This window comes from Pelodiscus sinensis, chromosome 8, assembly GCF_052426305.1.
Source record: "Pelodiscus sinensis isolate ZL-2025 chromosome 8, ASM5242630v1, whole genome shotgun sequence".
Classification (NCBI taxonomy): Eukaryota; Metazoa; Chordata; order Testudines; family Trionychidae; genus Pelodiscus; species Pelodiscus sinensis.
Window position 1 is genome coordinate 50,641,521 of NC_143059.1, and position 16,758 is coordinate 50,658,278.

Genomic DNA, 16,758 nt, shown 5'->3' on the forward strand with positions numbered 1-16,758 from the left:
ACTGGGGAGCAGGTCACACTCATAGGTGTGCCTGGGCACCTGGTGTTTTAACCCAAAAGAGATCCTGAGTACCCTAGTGGTGATGGTGTTTAGCTGGGGAAAGCCCTATCCACCCCCTTGCTGCAGTCCCTTGCTGGCAATGAATGTAAAGTGGCGGTGCCTCCACCTGGCTGGCCTTGTACACACACTGGTGTCTTGAGAGCATCCAGGAATATACTCATTCCAACATAAAGCTGGATGCCAGAACAACTACAAATCATATACATCTAATAGAATACTTTAAAATAAACCATCTTTACTTAACTAAACAGTGATTAACAGATTAGCAAGAAATAGCATTAACAAAACACATAACAATAACTGAAGCTTATATAGCTAGACAACAGTGACCCCACCCCAGTGTGCACACCCTTAGACTCAGTCCCAGACACTTGCTTGCGTGGGCGCGCTGATGTTGCAGCTGTAGTGAGGATTTGGTCCAGGCTAAACAGCAGCTCTGTCCCAGGCAGCACTCTTCCAGCAAGGCCCAAACTTAATGCCTCATTCTGTGCCTATAGGAAGCAGCCTGCTAACTCCCAGTTCCAACAGGCATGCAGTAGCTGCATCCAACAGCCCCTGCACTGGGTCAATGTCCTTGGCAGCAGCCTGGCTCCCCCTTTGGTTCCAAACTGCAAGGCAGAGTCCCAGACTGCTAGGCCTCTTCTTCAAGCACATGGAGAGAGCCTCTTCTCTCTCACAAGAGTCCCTCCTACCTCTTTTGTTCCAAGGGCTCATGGGAATTGTAGTCTGGATTGCAACACAGGGTCTTTTTAGAATAAAACAGAGGTCCCTTTAGTAAGGGGACTACACTTCATACCCATATCCATTGTGGAAAAGTCTTACAGGACTTACTTGGGAGAAAACAAATAGGTTCTATAGAAATTAGTTGGAATTTTATTTGTATTAATTTAAAAGTGTGTAGACTTTAATATAGCTTTATATAGATAGCGATTATTTTTTATTACATTCTGTAAGACTTTTTCCCAAGGGATTTTTTAAATTCCAGATAAGGATAATTAGGTTGCTCTATAACCTATATCAAAATAAAACAGAGGAAAAAAAGGCTCTCCTTGTTAATATTTACTATTAAAACTCTGGGTCTATCAGAGTGTAAGAAAACCTTTTGATAAGGATGTAGAAGGTTTATCTTTCAAGATTAGTTATGAATCTTACCTGCTTCTCCTTCTGTACCAGCTCAGAATACTTTATGGTCTGAGTAAGAATCTTCAAGAAAGCACTAATTTAAAATTTCATGAGCTAAAATATTTTCAGACAGTATTTTTTAAGCTCTAGAAGATAGCTGAAGAAATTTTATTTGAAAGACGATGCTTGATTTGGTATCATTTCACTTGGCAAAGCACAACATTTAATGAAGAGACCTTGTAGTGACAGATTCCTACTGTCCTTTGTTAGACAGTGTAGTTGTAACTATAGCAACATCTTTTCTCCTGAATCAGACCAAAGTCCAGTTATTTTACAACTTTATGACCACTGCTGTTAGTTCAATGTTCACTGGCATAATTTCTACCAGGACAAAACTAGGTCTACAATCTTTAACAGCAGGGAACAGTCTGAAGTTCTCATTAAGAAGACTAAGGAAACAAGGATAAAATCCTGATCCTGTTCAAGTAAATTGTGTTTTTGCTGAACCACAAGAAAACCCATCTCTCTGGAAAAAAATGCCATCCAAAAAAAAATCATTGATGTTTGCATCTGCCTGTTTTATCAGTCTTTGGTCTTTTGTGATAGTCTGTCTTGTTCTGGCATCTAAAAACTGGGTCTCAAGTAATGTTATCTTTATCGAAGGAAATTCAAGTGCTGTTATAACCATCACATATGGGGTTTTTGAAGGTGTATGTTCAAAGAAGGTGATTGGTGGACTTGAAACGCCTGCAAAAAATTTTGAAGGTAACTACTGTAGAAACTGATACTATAGAGTCATCTTACCTTGATACCTTTTATTTTAGTTGATACTATGAAGTTCATCTATTTTATTTGTTTATATTGTTTATACATATAATATTTTTATTGAAGACAAAAGTATTTACATAATAACATTATGGGATTTAGGAGAGTTGTAAAAATAAGAGAACAAATAGTACAGTAGATAATAGCAGCAACACAGTTGCAAATAGCAAGGCTTTCAAATTATCCAGGATCTTGTTAGTTCATAGCTTTGTCTGAGGAAGTATCAAGGTAAAAGAGAAACAGTTGTACTAAAAGCAGCAAGTCTAAGTTTACAAAAGCTTTCAGCCAAAAGCAGAAAATTAGTTACTGTTTCTTTTATTATATTTTGTATTACAAATGATTTCAGACCTAAAAGGTAATACAGTAGCTGATTAAAAATGACATATTTTCATTTATTGTGGTTTACATAAAAATTACCTATACAAACTCTAGGTTTTTTCTTTCTCCAGATTATGAAGGTAAAATTCATGCTTTACTATTTAAAATAATGTATATATAAAGTTTGTTAACTGCTCAAATCCCATTCACAAGATTACACCCTATGCTATTTCCAACAGAGAAAAAACTAGAGTGCTGGATATAAACACATTAAATAGGTTTAGAGAAATGAATACAGAGTTAAAGAGAAAAAAATGTCTGGAATAGATAACTATGTTTTGTATTTTGTTTTTATATAAAATATGAAATATATAAAGTTTTTATTCTAAAACTTGATAGTCAAATGTTTTATGTTAGAGTATGAAATATTTAAAACATTTATCAATGCCAGTATAATTTTTTGACAAAATTTATATAAATTGACTTTCATTTTAATAAGGTATTGGAGGGAAATATTATAATTGGGTAATGTTCATTTTTAGCTTTTTTAAAAGTTCATTCATTTTAATTGTTAAACGGTGAAGTCAGTTCAACACATAAATCAGTATTTTAAAAATTTGTGTAGCTATAAAATTATAGTAATTCCTTTTTGACTAATATCACACTATGAAATATACCTTGAAAAGTGAGCTTTATCATGATATTTCTTTGTGAGACTACCAAGATGTGCCTCTCAACATTCCACTTTGAGAAACTTAGATATGAGATTTCCAAAACAACTTAGGGAATTAGAATAAGTTATGGTTTTCCACCTAGACACATTTTAGAATTTGCCTCCTATAAAAATGTCCAATAGATTGGGTCTAAGCTGTACTCTGCACTTATTTTTCTGTATCTTCAGTTCTTCATATTTCCCTTCACTAATAAATTTGCCATAGAAGAGAAGGACAGATAAAAAACAAAGAAGACCAAGCAGAAAGAGTGAGAGGTTAAAAAAGAAGAGAGAGACTTTAAATAGACTTGACGGAATTCAATTTTTATATTGTAATCATTTCAATAGATAATATGATTGTTTATTGTGAAGAATTTTTTCAGTTGTTGTCCACTATCATTTTCACAGCCATGGAAAATGGGGTGGGATCAGACAATTATTTAATTATGGAAGATGTTGAAATTCAACAAGTTAAAATTTTATGCTGTTAAAACACAAACTGTCAACATCCCATGTCAAAATATACAGCATAAATGCACTTAAATGGGGAACCTACGCTGATGCTTCAGCCCTGTGGGACTGATCCTCCCTCCCTCCCCCCCCCCCCCCCCGTGCTTGGAGCACCAACACCAGCTTCTCACTGCAGAGGGAAGGAGCCCCAAGTCCCACAGGCTGGATCCTACTTGCAGGGGAAGGAAGTGGCACCTCACGCTGCTGCTCCCCCTCATCTCAGCTGGATGAACAATAACACTGGAAACTGCTCACCTGGAGGTGTTCCTAAATTCTTAAAAAATGAAAATAGTGACACAGTTTGGTCATGGAGTCCATTAAAATAATTTCAGCTAGAATGAAGGTTTGGGGGACAGATCATCCCTATGTCTGTCTAACTCTGGTGCTTCTCCTGGATGTGTTGCTGCGAGCCTGGCAGTACGTTCTGCAGGCAATAACAGTCTCCCTGGTGTGCCCCATTGGGGGCTTGTGCCTCATTCCTCCCTCATGTCCTCATGTTGTTCAACTGGGCTTCGTTCTTCATGTTATAAAGTTTCCATTTTAAATGGCAGAATTTGATATCTTCCAAAGTTGTTTGCAATGTTCTTCTTGCTGTTTTGAATTTCCAGCAGCCATTAAAACACAAACTGTCAACATCCCATGTCAAAATATACAGCATAAATGCACCTAAATCAAACTCTAACAGTGATTATCGAAGTATGGTCTATGGGCCACTCTTGCAGATGGCCTCCCCCCTACTGCAATGGGGAACCTATGCTTCAGCCCTGTGGGACTGATCCTCCCCCCCTACCCCCCCGTGGTTGGAGCACCAACATCAGCTTCCCCAGGGGCAGCTCCGGCTCTGGCTCCACGCTGCAGAGTGCGAACCTGCTCCTAGGTTCACATGTGGCCTTTGGTGGCCAGGCTGGCAGCTATCCACCTGTAGATGGTTGCGTTCCTCCATTTAGTGTGGAGATCATGCACGTTGGAGGCATCCTCCCAAACCTGAATTAGGTCCCTCATCTCCTCACTGGATCAGGCAGGCACCCACTTTTTCCAGCCTCTGGCAGGCTCCTGGGAGCTGGCAGACTGCTCCTGGGGAGCGGTGGAGGGCTGGCTGGCACTGGCTGCCTGGCTCATGCTGGGGCCACTGGGTCAGGTGCAGCGACTGCTGGCTCTGGGCTGACAGCCTTGGAGCTGGCACAGGCACTGTGGCCAGAGTCTACCCCTTTAAGGAGGGGGAAGGGAGAGGAGTTTTCTTTGTTGTGCCCAGAGTTGCCACCAGGGCAGCCTGGGAAGGGCTGGAGCCCCCTATTTTGAAATAAGCATCTACACAGCGCTTATTTCGAAATAGCAATTTCAAATGAGGTTTACCAATTTCGTGGAATGAGGTTTTCCAATTTTGAAATAAGCCCTCTGCTATTTCGATTTAATTTCAAAATAGCGGTTTGACTGTGTAGACGCTGGTAAAGTTATTTCAAAATAATGGCTGTTATTTCGAAATAACTTTGCTGTGTGGACATGCCCCTAGTTCTCCACATGCTAGTATGATATCAAATTGTGTGGTGGGGAAGTGGCACAGTCCCTTGGAAATTGGAGATATTTTACTTCTGATGGATCGATGATATTGAGTGTCCTATACTGTCCATTTGCTGGTCCTGGTGCCACAGTTTCCCCTAGAAGAGGTGGTTTGCTGGTTGTAGCATTGTAGTTGGTTCCACTTCTTGTCTGTGTGTTAGATGGGGGTTTGTTTGAGGGGACATTGATAGTTTTGTGTTTTTCCATGATCTTTGGGTAGGTTTCCCTATTTTTTTTTATAGCCAGTATATGGGAGCATGCAATGATCTCTTATTTGAGGTTGTCCCTTGCAGAATATCTAAGGTGCAGGAGATGGTTGCTCAGTTTTTCCTAGGTCTTTCTGCAGAATTTCCCACCATATTTGAAGAAATAGATATTGTTGTTCAACTGGGCTTCGTTCTTCATATTATAAAGTTTCCATTTTAAATTGCAGAATTTGATATCTTCCAAAGTTGTTCGCAATGTTCTTCTTGCTGTTTTGAATTTCCAGCAGCCATTATTAATCCTTCCAAGCAAAGATTCAAACAAGTTTTTAACGTGACATTCATCATTATGTCCATGTTTATATTATGAGAATGGCAATTTGCTTTGCAGCAATTTAAAACTAACATTTAAAAACTAAAGGGATTTTAAAATGCATGTAATCATTTAGCTAGCAGGTAAAAGAGGAAACATATCTAGCTTCATAATCCCGAAAGATTGTATTTTTTAAGAATATATAAATAATGATATTACAAACATGTGCACAAAGAAAATGCGAAGGGAGAGGTATGCTTTTTCTTCTATAAGTTTTATATGTCCATTAGGAAGAGTTATGAACATTTAAATACACAGCATATACTCTAACAACAAGCACCTTATACACTATGAATCACAATAACATGTTCTGTGGTGGTTTCTCCTGAGGCACTCCCATTGATCTCAATGGATAGTGTGTGTGAAAGAAACAGAAAACGTGCAATAAATATCTGAAACATGAATTAGAAAGGAGAATTTTGTCCCAATAAGGCTATTCTTGGGATCTAAAGAATTTGCTGGCAATAATACTATGGTTGTTTTAAAAGGGTTAGCAAATTAGTAGCCTTACAAACAGACAAACAAAGATCTTTACAATGACAGCCTTCCAATTTATTTTGGATACTACTCCACGGAAAGGTATATTGGTTTTTCTGTTTTACATTTTGGAAGTTAACAGTACAGAGCACAAAAAACTTAACTAAGCTAACAGCAGCCTACTAACCAGCTGTTAATGATTTATATGGAGTAATTCAAGTATTTTGTACTTTTGTTAGCTAGGCAGAATGATCTGGCAAAAATTCAGAAGCTATTAGTCACTTCAGAACTTTTGTATACCTAGCAAAACATAAGCAGTGTTTGTGTTTTGATTATTAACCTGTGGCAGGAACATTGGAACAGTTGGCTTGGCTTGTTTTCAAACTGAAAGCAAACTTGGGCCATTTTTAGACAATTTTGTTGAAAAGCTGCAGAGTGGAGTGTGCATACATGCCAGTTTTGAATTAACTATATTAAGGAACAGGAAGAAACATCATTAGAGGAAGGTTTTTTTTCCAGTATCTGACAAAACCCTTGACAAACACTTGAAAAGTATTGACGCTAGAATTGACTAAGATGACTATTGATTTTCAAGCAGAGAGGTATTTTTGAGGCCTCATTGGGAGATATCATGTTGGGTTGAATTCTATTCAGTATATTCTACGTCGGATCCGCACTTACGAACGGGGCTTTCTCGCCCCGGAGGTCGAGGTGGCGGATTGCTACCTGCGAGCTCCGGGGCGAGAAAGCCTTGTTCGTAAGCTGCTCCGATGCCCCTGGTCTGCTGGAGACCGTCTCCAGCAGACCAGGGGCACCGGGCGGGTTCCCGCGCTTCTGAGGCTTTGCCAGAGCAAAGCCTCAGAAGCGCGGGGAACCGTCGCTGCTGCCACTTCAGTCCCGGTGCCTGTGGTCTGCTGGGGACGGTCCCCAGCAGACCACAGGCACTGGGACTGAAGCGGCAGCCGCAGCGGGGTCCCGTGCCTCTGAGACTTTGCCAGAGCAAAGCCTCAGAGGCGCGGCACCCCGCTGCCGCTGCGGCTCTGCTCCTCGTGTCCCTGGTCTGCTGGGGGGCGGGCGCAGCTAGTGTGCCCCCCCCCAGCAGACCAGGCTTTTGTTTTGGACCCTGGGGCAGAGCAGCTGGGGCGCTGCCGATTGGTCCTGCAGCGCCGCTCTGGGCACTACTGGACCAACCCGGCAGCACCCCAGCTGCTCTGCCCTAGGTCCTGATTCAGCCGCTGCTGGTCAGTTTCAGCAGTGGCTGAATCAGGACGCCTGGGGCAGAGCAGATGGGGTGCTGCTGGGTTGGTCCAGTAGCACCGAGGAGCGGCGCTACTGGAGCAACCCAGCAGAACCCCAGCTGCTCTGCCCCAGGTGTCCCCAAGTCAGCTTCTGCTGAAACTGACCAGCGCTGACTACAGGAAGCCCGAGGCAGAGTTTCAGCAGCAGCTGACTTGGGGACGCCTGGGGTTCTTAAGTTGATTCTGTATGTAAGTCAGAACTGGCGGTCAGTTTCAGCAGCCGCTGAATCTGGACGCCAGTTCCGACTTACATACAGATTCAACTTAAGAACAAACCTACAGTCCCTATCTTGTACGTAACCCGGGGACTGCCTGTACTGCATTTTTAAACAGGTATATTTTATTGGCTGCCTTGGGATTGCAGTATGTCTGGCCTAAAATCAGTTACTCCTAGTCATGGGGTAGAGTGAGGTCTCTATTGTGATTAGTTAAAGTGGAGTGAAGAAGTTAACATAACATTGACAGAGAAGAATTGACTAATCCTATCTGTTATAGACCCAGACTTGTTTTGTGAAATGGTCCCAAATAAATAATAAAGCTACATTCGTAATAAGGTCATAATAAAACTGACCTTCACTTTAACTTTGTGAAATGTTCACTTCCTGAGTCACTATCATTTCCTATTTATTCCAAGCAGAATTACTTACATTTGTATACAGTTTATATAACAGGGCCTTATGTGATATTATATGGAACAGTTTCCAGAAATTGGCTTATGGTATCAAGTTTCCTCAGATCCCAAGAGTAACATGTCAAACAGGAGACAGAAGTTTCCCTTCCTGTTTATTTTTAATAACCTGTTTTAAAAGAAACACTGTGGAGGCCTGATTACAGTTATAGGATTTCACTACTTATATACATTAAACTCAACAGTCCACAATTAAAAGGAAGAATTAGAAGGATTTTATGGAAGAGAGAAAAATAACAAACACAGAAATCTACACATATAAAGTAATGACGAGGCCAATCAAATGTATATAGGCTCACGGCCCAACTGCACAGCTGAGCTCTAGGTTCCCATTCACACACACAGATCTATGGGAGTTATGTGGCTATAAGTATAAAGTGTAATCACCTCTGACCCAACTATATCTCACAAAAGCGTTTCTTAGTCAAGATATATTATACATATTTGTTATATCTACACATATATTTACACACAGACCACATTTAATCTTACCTTGTACATCAGTCCATCCAGTTGCATGATCAGTTTTGTATTTTGAACAACATAGACTTTGTTAATATCACGTATTGGATCTGGCATTAACACTGAGCTATCATATTTCAGTGACATCAAAGCTGGAAAAGACAGAAATGAAAAATGTGAACATTGTGATTATCTTGCTCCTGGTTCTCAGTTTACTTAGCTCTCTTATGAGTTCTGGATTTACATGCAGCAACACTGTAAGCAATCCTTACCAGACTTTTTTGGGACCCATTGGCGTCTATACATGGAATTCCCTAAGTGGTAAGTATGTAATGCATGCTATTCTATTTAGGTAGTTAGATATACAGAGAATGCCTTATTCTCATATGTTTCAAGCCCCTTCACACCACTCTGGTGAAGCAAAAAGAGGGGTATGTATGTATGTGTGTGTGTGTGTGTGTGTGTGTGTGTGTGTGTGAGAGAGAGAGAGAGAGAGAGAATGTGCACACATGCATCAATTATAAGATCTGACTCTTATTTACACATTCATGCATAAACAGATGAGCGGTAGATGAACAACCATCTGGGGAAGGCAAGCCCCATCCCTGCTCCTTCTGCCCAAGGCCCCGTCTGCAACCTCTTCCCCACTCATAGAGCCAAACCCATACCCCACAACAGTGGCTGCCCCGCCCCAGGTTACTGCGCTCAGGGTATGTCTATACTACCCCGCTAGTTCGAACTAGCGGCACGGGGTTCGGACTAGCCGGCATTTAAAAATGGCACCAGCCGGCTTCATGCAAATGAAGCCCGGGAAATTCAAATCCCGGGCTTCATTTGCAATTGCGGATGACTACATTACCCCTGCTAGTTCGAACTAGCGGGGTAGTGTAAACATACCTTCAGTCCCTGAACTTCCCCAGGCCTCTTCATCTCACCTGTCCCAGTGGATTGCATGGCCTGACCCTTCCTGGCCGTCTGAAGTGCCTGGCAGCCAGAGACTGGGCACCAGCCCTGGTGACCTGGCGTCAGCCCTCTCCAGTGGCCGAAGAGCTGGGCAGCTGAACCGCAATCCTAGCCCTCCTAGCCAGTGGAAGCATGGGCAGTTGTGGGGAGGCAATGCCTACCCTGGCCTCCATTACCCACCACCCATGCATACACACCAATATGTTTCTTTAAAAAAAATCATATATATAGACTTCTAATCTCTAGCAAGGATTCTGGCCCTATTCAGAAGTGATGTTAAGTCAGCATTATCTTCTCACTAGTAAGATTTAATGACTGCAAGTCTATGAATTTAACGGGCATGGGAGGACTATGAAAATATCACAAACCAGCAACACTTGAAAGGGAATTCTACTTTATTCAGGTTTTTATGCCACACTGATCACCTTGCTCCTTCCGACAGCAATAAAATTGTAATGGTTATTTTAAATGAATCCATCATTCAGTAAGTTCCTGGGTGCATTGACTGCAAGAATAAAAATGAACACCCATAAATAGCCATTTACAACATAATGTAATGCAATTAGATGCATGTTCATCACAGAGATTTGAAGCTAACCCTTCTCAAAGTACTGAAATCTAGGCAAACATGCAGGAAAATGAGGACTAAACTTTCAAAGGTATTTAGGCACCTCTGTGCAGTTGAAAATCCCACTAGGTACCTATGCAGCTAGATACCTTTTCAAAATCTGGGCCCTTGAGTCTAGTTCAATGTGTTGCTGAGCCTCATTAATTTCACTTATGTCTGAGGAAAAGCCATTACCCAAACATATCAACCAAATAGCTAAATGTGACAGGGAGTATTCAGGCTTTGCAGCTCCTTGCTGTGGGTCTTGCGGTCCTGCTACATGCAGTCTCTAAGGCTGTGTCTAGACTACATGCCTCTGTCGTCAGAGGCATGTAGATTAGACATATAGGCAAAGGCAAATGAAGCCGCGATTTAAATGATCGCGGCTTCATTTAAATTTACATGGCTGCTGCGCAGAGCCGACAAACAGCTGATCAGCTGTTTGTCCGTTCAGCGCGCTAGTCTGGACGCTCCCCTGCCGACATCAAAGTCCTTTGTCGGCAGCCCCGTTATTCCTCGTGGGATGAGGTTTACCGGGGCTGCCGACAAAGGGCTTTGATGTTGGCAGAGGAGCATCCAGACTAGTGTGCTGAGTGGACAAACAGCTGATCAGCTGTTTGTCGGCTCAGCGCGGCAGCCATGTAAATTTAAATGAAGCCGCGATCATTTAAATCACGGCTTCATTTGCCTTTGCCAAAACAACAAATCTACATGGCTCCGTCGACGGAGCCATGTAGTTTAGACGTACCCAAAAAGTTGGAAGCCAAAAGGAAAAGAGTAGAGAAGATGGGTCCTCCAAACTTGCCAGGAAAGACATTTTCGAGAAGTCATTAAGAAATCACCTGGTTAAGAGACCTGGTTCTTGAAGGACTAGAGGAGATAGAGACAGTCAGTCAAGGCTTTGCTGGCCCATATACTAAGAAGTTGCCTGTTGTGTGGTTGAGTGCCTGGCTAGGACTAACGGAGTAAAGAAGAGTGCTTCTCTCCAATAAAGCCTGACAGACAGTGTTTAAGGATGGCTTTGATTATATAGTTGAGATTGCAGAGAGAGAAGGACCTGATGGTGTTGGCCCAGAGATAGGACTGGAGATACAAGGACCCAGTAGTAAGAGGCCCAGGGAAATAGCAGCAAAAAGGAAGTAAACAATACATGGCTGCTGTGTACAGGGTGCCTGGGTTGGAATTTGGAATAGCGTGTGGGCTACATTTCCATACCAGCCATAGGTAAAGAAGGAGACAGGCCTTATTTAGGAGTCTGAACAAAGGACTGAATTTAAAAGGGCCCAGAGCCAGGGTGAAGGGGCAGAGAGAGACTATTTATTGGACTCTCAATACCTGGGAATGGGTTCATTTGTACTTTGTGAGTTGGCCAGAGGCCAAGCCATTAAAGATCTGACAAGCTGACTAGCAGACTACATAGGATACACGGGGCAAGAAAAGGACCAGCTGGAGGCAATTCAGAGGTAACAGCTCTGTACACTAAAATTTAAAAATAAAAAGAATGAAGTGGGGAACTTACGATGATGGAAATGTGGTAAAACATGTTTCTTTCACTATGAGAAAAATGCTTTGACAAATCAAAATAAATTAAAAAGTATATACAATATTTCCTAATCTGAAAAATAAGCACAGACTCCATGATATGGTAAATATCTGAACTCATCAAACAGTTCCCTTGGGATATATCCCTTCATTCCCCCATTAGGTTTACAGCTAGCTTCTTTAAATCTACATTGCTACCCTTCTAGTCTTGTGGAGGGTTGCCAGATGGTTTCAACAAAAATACCGGCCACCCTTGGCATGACATCACAATCTACATTACATCTTATTTAGAAAATATCAGACATTTATATTTTCTCATTTATATTTTCTCAATTTGTTTCCTGAACAGAAAACTCAAATACTGGACTGTCTGGTTCAAAACCAGACACCTGGCAACCCTAGTCTTGTGGCTATATAACCGACATGCCCACCTTTAATAGGGTGTTTCTTCTAAAAGCAGATTTTGGACGTGGAGAATTTGTTGGGAAAAAAAGATGAGTTTCCTTGTATCTTATATTAGATAACGCATCTTTCAAAATAATTTTATGTGGAAAACTATCATTTTGGGTGTCTCTGCTCTTGCTTATCTCCACATAGCCTTTTAAAGCAGCATGGTGCTAGAATGGAATATTTCAAAAGCACTACAGATTTGGAACCAAATCCTCAGCTGGAGTTAGACAACATAACTCCATTCAAGTAAATGGAGCACCATTAATTTACACATGCTGGTGATCTGACATTTAAAATGTAGTCAGATTTAGGACAGAACATAATTTGAAGGCTCTTAATTTTCTTACTAATTACTTCAAGTCCCAACAACCCACTCTCAGCAAAAGAAAAGAAGAGAATACTGTCTTAAGGAAACTCGAGCCGATTGTCTATGCATGTGTGTGCCTGTAAGATCAGCCAGAGCAAGGTTAGAGGACATAGAAATGCAAAATAAATAATTAAGAAAGTACTCATTCTCAAGGACAAAATGTTACTTAGTGTAATTTAGAATAAAGAAATAGAATCCCACCATCTATTCCAGGAACTTCTAATCAACAACAAGTGTTCTATTTAAGGCATATTAATATAGGCAATACATTTATGCTGTAGCACCATTTAGGTAACTTCTAAGGTGACTTACATTTCCACATATCTTCTAAAGTGTGTAGAAAAACATGGCTCTTGGATCTGCAGTTCGGCTGTCTTGTCTGTGGTAAGGTCTCAATCATGTATAACATGCACATGCCTATTGATTTCAATAGGATTTCTGGATATGAATCAAGTGGAGAATATAATATACATACCTGTGTTGTGGGTCCAATACCAAGACTTTCCCCTGAGATGGCTTTAGTCCCACTGAAGCTAAGGGAAATCTTTCTATTGGCTTTAATAGGAGTTAAGTTGAGAGGAGGTACACAAAACATTGCACATCAGTTGTCAGTTAGGACACAGTAAATGCCTTAAATAACTTCTCAGAATATTTTACATATAAAAAACTCGAGATTTTTCTTCCAATTGGTTGAAATGCCTGGAATGAAAGAGATATTAGAATGTTTATATTTGCATAAATGTATTCATATAATATAACAATGCCATTTGTAACAATGTATTCCTATTTTCTAGGTACCTTCATACTTCTAACCATGATATTGTTTGCAGTGAATGTACAGGCAAACAAATTGTCTGTAGAGTTGGCTTCAAACTGTATGTTTTCTACAAGTCGATATGAAAGCTCCACAAACAGTTATGGATATTCATACTGGCTCATGTTGCTTATCCTTCTTTTGAATGTTGCAACTATCACCATCATCGTTTTCTATCACCATGCAAGGTATTCCAAGAGGAAAGAACAGGAGAGACCCATTGAAAATGCACCAAAGGATGGTATTTTATTTTAGTGATACCAGTACTCTCACTTAAAGTTGATGTGGAAGAAAGTGGCAAATTAATGTGGATAATCATGATTGATCATTTAAACTCCATATGTAGATTGTTGTTCACTTCAGTTTATTGCGAATTCAACATTATCATTTTAGATCCATATTGCCATACATGTTTACAAACTATTTATTGATAAGGGCATCAGTTGAATGAAGCCTTATAATGATCCCAACATGCACCATTTGTCTGTGGTCCCAGTAAGAATGAGCTTTATTTAGCTCACCTTCCTGATTCCTCCCATTGGGGAGTCCCTATGTAAAGGTAAGATTCTAGAAGAAACAGAGCAGCAACTACAGCACAGTGAAGACCAAGACTTTTCCATAGGTGGAACATGATCTAGAACTGACTATTGAGAGGATTTCCACAGAACTGCTACTGCTTGAGTGGGCAGCAGCAAAGTGTAATGGGCACTAGGACACAGAGATGTGGAAAGTGAGTGCAAGGAAACATTTTTTTCCCTTTCCATCTTCCTGCTGCTGCTCCTTCAGTCCTACCTCATTCTGCACCCTAATCCTGTTACAGCCATTCTCTCCCTATCCATGCATCATTCAGCATAGCCAGTTGAATTCTGGCTATTTTTGGCTCCTGGGGGCTGTTTAACTTACAGTGAGGGCTGAACCAGCACCAGGTCCAGAGTGGCCTAAAAGGTACAATGACCCTCTATTCTGCCCTTTGAATTCTGAGCTCAGTCAGATGCAAACACAGGGCCATTGTTTGGATTATACACACAATTCCTGATTGGAAAGAGCTAGATTAATCCAGAAAACATACAAAATCTTGACGATAATAAGATGAAGTCAGTGGGGCCTCGGTGTTTCACTCTCAACTGCAATCAGTTGACATTTCCAGTTTTTCCTCTCGTCTTTCTCTTATGTCTACTCTACAGAGTTTTGTTGGGAAAATGGCCATTTTCCCAGCAAAACTTGGGGAAAATCCACACTGCAATTGTGTTCTTCTGCAAGAAAATCGAAAGAACAGAGGAGGTTTTCCGGCATTGGTAATCCTCATTTTATGAGGGAGAAGCCTTTTTGCAAAAGAGCTCTTTCACAAAAAGGCGTGTGTGGACAGGGAAGAGGGAGTTGTTTCGGAAGAAGAGGAAAGAGGAAAAAGCACAGGTGCTTGGTGGCCATTCCGTCCATAGCAAGCACAGCTTACATGTGAGAGGGCGTCCATTAAGTCTGGATGCTCTCTTTCGAAAAAGCAGATGGCTTTTTCAATGCACTTTTTCAGTGCGGACGCTGTCTTTTGGAAGAAGTTTTTTCGGAAGATCTCTTCCAAAAAAAGCTTCTTCTGAAAAAAGCCTGTAGTCTAGATGTAGCTTTACTCCCCTCTTTGGTCCCGTTAGCAATATTGCCCTTCCATATTTAGAATTCACTGCTGCTCTACCAGTCCTTCTTGGTTACTTTATTTTGGGGGTATGGACTCACTTCTACTAACAACTACTCTCACAAAAGGCCATGAGGACTAGCAAACAATATGTACCCTGATGCAAAATCAGAGCTATTCCTGGAGTCTTGTTCCTGCCTGGAGTGGCTAACCACAGTTCTTGCAGTGTATATGATGACATTACGATAGAGGGATGTTATGCAATCAGAAATGGGGAAGCAGATAGTGATGTTACTTAAGAGTGAGATGGTGGGTATCTGCCAGTCAATCATTAACTGGTTTTTCACATTTGCAAACATTTTCTATAACCCCATTCTTTTGATTAACACCTCGGTTAGAGGTATGATAAAGCTGCACCTTGTACAGGTGTGGTCCTTCTGTTTCCTGAAAATAAAATTCTGCTTCCCGTTTGCACTGACGTCAGTCCCAGATAGTGGGTATTTATAGCAACAATATGAATGCCGTGGCCAAAACTCTCATTCACTACATGGAGCTGAATAAATAAAGTATAATGCATCTAAATAACAGAACAACAAAAACAAAATATTAGGGTTTTTTTCTCTAGCTTTCTAACATACTCTAATATCTGCAGGTAGGCCAAGCTAACTCCTTCTCTGTAGGTGCTGATAATGTTCACTTACTATTATTAGCATTTTCCTCTGGGCCAGAAGCTAGAAAAATACGGCATCCTGTAAACTTATGCTTAATGCTCATGTTGCATTGGGATGGATGTTCATAAAGTGAAGTGATCAGAATCTTCTCCTCTCTTGCCCCTCACCCCCAATTGCTGAGAGATCTTTCCAATGGACTAGCTGTATCACATTGTGTCCCTTTACCATACCTCATCATGTCTGATTTAGAGATGCATTCATTATGTGGAAAGTGTATTATGAAACACCACAAGGGCTATCAAAAAAAAAAGTAATACTTGAATAGATACAGGAGTTTTTCCAAGAATGTGACTTCTCAGCAGGTTGACTCAAACACATAAAACCTCTTCTGTAGCTGTTGGTTATGTCAACCTAATTTTCAAGATTAAAAGAATGCAATATTCCAGTGTATGTTGCCCGGTAAATGTATAACCCTGCTGCAGAAATCCTATATTAGAACAGTTTATATAGAGCACATCAGTTCAAAGCAAGGGTGGCATCTGAAAAAAAGCTTGCGTCTTTTTATCTTTAAGAGATTAAATAGGTTCGTCAAACAAGAAACTGTTCCAGTTTTCACTCTATTATAAGACCCTTGCATAAAACCACTTTTCATTTCAGATGAGATGTCAGATACTTTGCACCCACAAGCTAAACTGGTACAAAGCCAAACATTTGCCAGTTTTGCTTCAGCTGCAAAATTTTTCACATAGCTTTAGTGAGCAACTGTCACAGCTTTGCTAAGCCAACATCTATCACACAACATGACTAAGCCTACATCTGTCATTTGGTACAACTGGAACTAAGTCACTGTAATAGAGCATTAGTAGAGGACCTGTGTCTCCTCCTTTGAAAATAAGAGGGTCAATATTACTTCAGCGTTTATACAACAAAATGCAGAAGACTCAGCAGTTTGCTTCTAATAAACATCCTCAGTTTTGGCTTCTTATCTGAACCTCTTGGTCTGCAAAATGAGGCTGAAAAGATCTTGTGCTTTTCTCATGAGATTTACAAGTTTTACCCCACTGACAATTTTTTTTTAATAAGGAACAAAAGAGAGGACTGTGCAGCACTTGGTT

At 40.8% G+C, this 16,758-nt stretch overlaps 1 protein-coding gene across 1 annotated transcript; it reads left to right on the forward strand.

The window, feature by feature from the left end:
* Positions 1 to 1,531: 1,531 nt before the first annotated feature.
* CLRN3 (clarin 3) lies at positions 1,532 to 16,084 on the forward strand. The gene is made up of 3 exons (XM_006121367.5): positions 1,532 to 1,947; positions 8,747 to 8,926; positions 13,329 to 16,084. The coding sequence occupies exons 1-3, from the start codon at positions 1,719 to 1,721 to the stop codon at positions 13,601 to 13,603; spliced, it is 684 nt and encodes a 227-aa protein (XP_006121429.2). The 5' UTR covers positions 1,532 to 1,718; the 3' UTR covers positions 13,604 to 16,084.
* Positions 16,085 to 16,758: the final 674 nt, after the last annotated feature.